General features: G+C 62.8%; 1 protein-coding gene across 1 annotated transcript in view; it reads right to left on the bottom strand.

Moving 5' to 3' along the window:
• Nucleotides 1–1,496: 1,496 nt before the first annotated feature.
• H696_04457 (acetyl-CoA C-acetyltransferase) overlaps nucleotides 1,497–2,281 on the bottom strand; it is a 2,218-nt gene continuing 1,433 nt past the window's right edge. The window contains exons 2-3 of the mRNA XM_009498333.1: nucleotides 2,034–2,256; nucleotides 1,497–1,831 (exon numbers count right to left, since the gene is read on the bottom strand). Coding sequence (XP_009496608.1) covers nucleotides 1,711–1,831; nucleotides 2,034–2,256 — 344 coding nt within the window. The 3' untranslated portion in view covers nucleotides 1,497–1,710. The remainder of the gene's footprint in view (nucleotides 1,832–2,033; nucleotides 2,257–2,281) is intronic.

The following is a 2,281-nucleotide window of genomic DNA, read 5'->3' as shown; positions in this document are numbered from 1 at the left end:
GCGCCGCTGCACTTGACAGCCAATCCCAAATCGGCCGCCACCACTCCTGCCACTGTGTCTGGGGTGCTTGCCTCCTCGGGCACATCCGACTCCGGTCTTGGTCTTGCCAAGGGTGGCAATGCCGGCGGCGCCTGCAATGGCGGCGGTTTCCCCCTGCAGGGCGTGCACCTGGGCGCTTGGCTCGGTGGCTCCGACCAAATGGGTGATATGTTGCCGACCGGGCCCACTGTTGGCGGTAATGGCGGCCAGTTCTGGCAGCCCGGTGGGTCTCTAGCCACCGGCCCCCTGGCCACCGGCTCCCTGTCCTCTGGCTCCCTGGCCACCGGCTCCCTGTCCTCTGGCTCCCTGACCACCAACTCCATGCTGACTGGTGCATTTGCTGGGCAAATGCAGCCCGACCGGCTGCCTACCGTGACCAACATGCCAGCCCTGCTGAATCTGCCAGATTCAATGCTTCAGCAGCAACAGCGGCAGCAGCTGTTGCAACTGCAGCAACAGCAGCAGCAGCAACAACAACAACAACAGCAGCAGCAGCAGCAGCAGCTACACTCCTCACAGCTTCCAAATCAACAGCAGCTCGAGCTCGAGCTTGAATTCCTGCGACTAGACCAGCACCAGCGACAGCTCCAGCAACTGCAGCAACTGCAGCAACTCCAGCAGCAGCAGCAGCAGCAGCAGCAGCAGCAGCAACTCCAACAGCAGCTCCAACAGCAGCTCCAGCAGCAGCTCCAACAGCAGCAGCAGCAGCAGCAGCAACAGCAACAGCAGCAGCAAGCTCGCATGGCCACATGGTCGCCGAAGGGTGCGGGTGGCTCTCCCGCCGGGAGTGGCCCAACAATGATGCTGCAAGCCGGGCATCTGGCCTCGACGTCGGGAGCCTTCCCGGCCGGCACCACCACCGGGTCGCTGGACCTTGCCAGTTTGACGTCCTTCGCAATGCCCGACGGCCGTCTGCTGAAGGAGGACACCACGGCGCCCCTTCTGTCTGGCACATCGTCCTTCATTTTCCCCTAGGGCGGACATACTTGTGTTCTTCCCCCCTCCCTCGCTCATTCCCCAGTTTTCACATCTCAATCCCCCCCCCGTCGCTGCCCCCTTTGATTGGCGGGTTCTTCTTCTTTTTTTTCCAGGCGTTCCTCCTCATGCACGGCGAGTTCCTGTGCCTGATTTTCCCTTCTTCCGCCCTCCCTCTCTCTCTCTCCCCCCTCCTCTTTCTCTCCCTTTCCCCTCAGTTCCGACCTTGTTTCTTTCCTTTTCTCCCCCCCCCCCCCTTGGAGCGCGACCTTCGCAAAATAGACACCCAGCGGGGCTCAGTGTGGGCTGGTACGCGTGCTTGTGCGCTGTGCCGCCCTGTGATCCCCCCGCAAGGGGCACTCTCTGTGCCCGAACCCGAAGTATCTCTTTTGGTGGTCTCTTGTCGATCCCCTCCGCCGGGCAAATCTGTGTTGAAGGCTTGGCGCCTGCTCAGGAGGGAAGTTGCCAAATGGAGAAACAAATCCCGATACCTCTCTATTCGGCGACCCTGGGGCAGTGGGGGAAAAGGTGGCGCATGACAGGAGCAGGCGAGGGAAGGGGACTTGGCGATCTTGCGGGATCCAGGTTGCCCTCGGGGAGTGGGGGGAGGGGCGCACTGTATAGGCGTGCATGTGCATGTGCATGTGTGTGTGTGTTTGCTATATGAGGGGGAGGGGGGGAAATGGCGCTAGACACTTACAGGCGCTGGACAACCATGGAGGAGGAGCCGCCACCGCCGTTGCAAATGGACGCCGCGCCAAACTGACCAGCCTGCAGGGCATGCAGCAGGGTAACCAGGATACGAGCACCGGAGGCACTGGCATCGAGAGGTGGACGCGTGTGCGGGGAGGAGCGGGAGGAGCGGGAGGAGCGAGAGGAGCGAGAGGAGCGAGAGGAGCGAGAGGAAGAGGCAAAGAAAGGGATGGTGTCAGATGGGCGAGGCAGAGGAAAGCACGAGCGAAAAGAGCAGAGGGAGAGAGAGGGGAAGGGAGGGAGAGGCAGCATGCCCAGGTACGAACCCGATCGGGTGGCCAAGGGAGATAGCACCACCACGGACGTTGACAGTCTCCGGGTCCAGGTCCAGGAGCTGCTGGTTGACCAGCGGCACCACGGCGAAGGCCTCGTTGATCTCGTAGAGGCTGATGTCGCGGGTGGTCAGCTGGGCCGCGGCGATCGCCCGAGGGAGGGAGATGGCCGGGGCGGTGGGGAAGTCAATGTGGTCGCGGGCGCCATCGGCGAAGGCTGTGTCGTGGGACCGGGGGGGGGG

The sequence above is a fragment of the Fonticula alba genome (genome assembly GCF_000388065.1).
Source record: "Fonticula alba strain ATCC 38817 unplaced genomic scaffold supercont2.7, whole genome shotgun sequence".
NCBI lineage: Eukaryota > Rotosphaerida > Fonticulaceae > Fonticula > Fonticula alba.
Note: the sequence above shows the minus strand (reverse complement) of the source record. Positions and strands in the feature narration are given on the sequence as shown.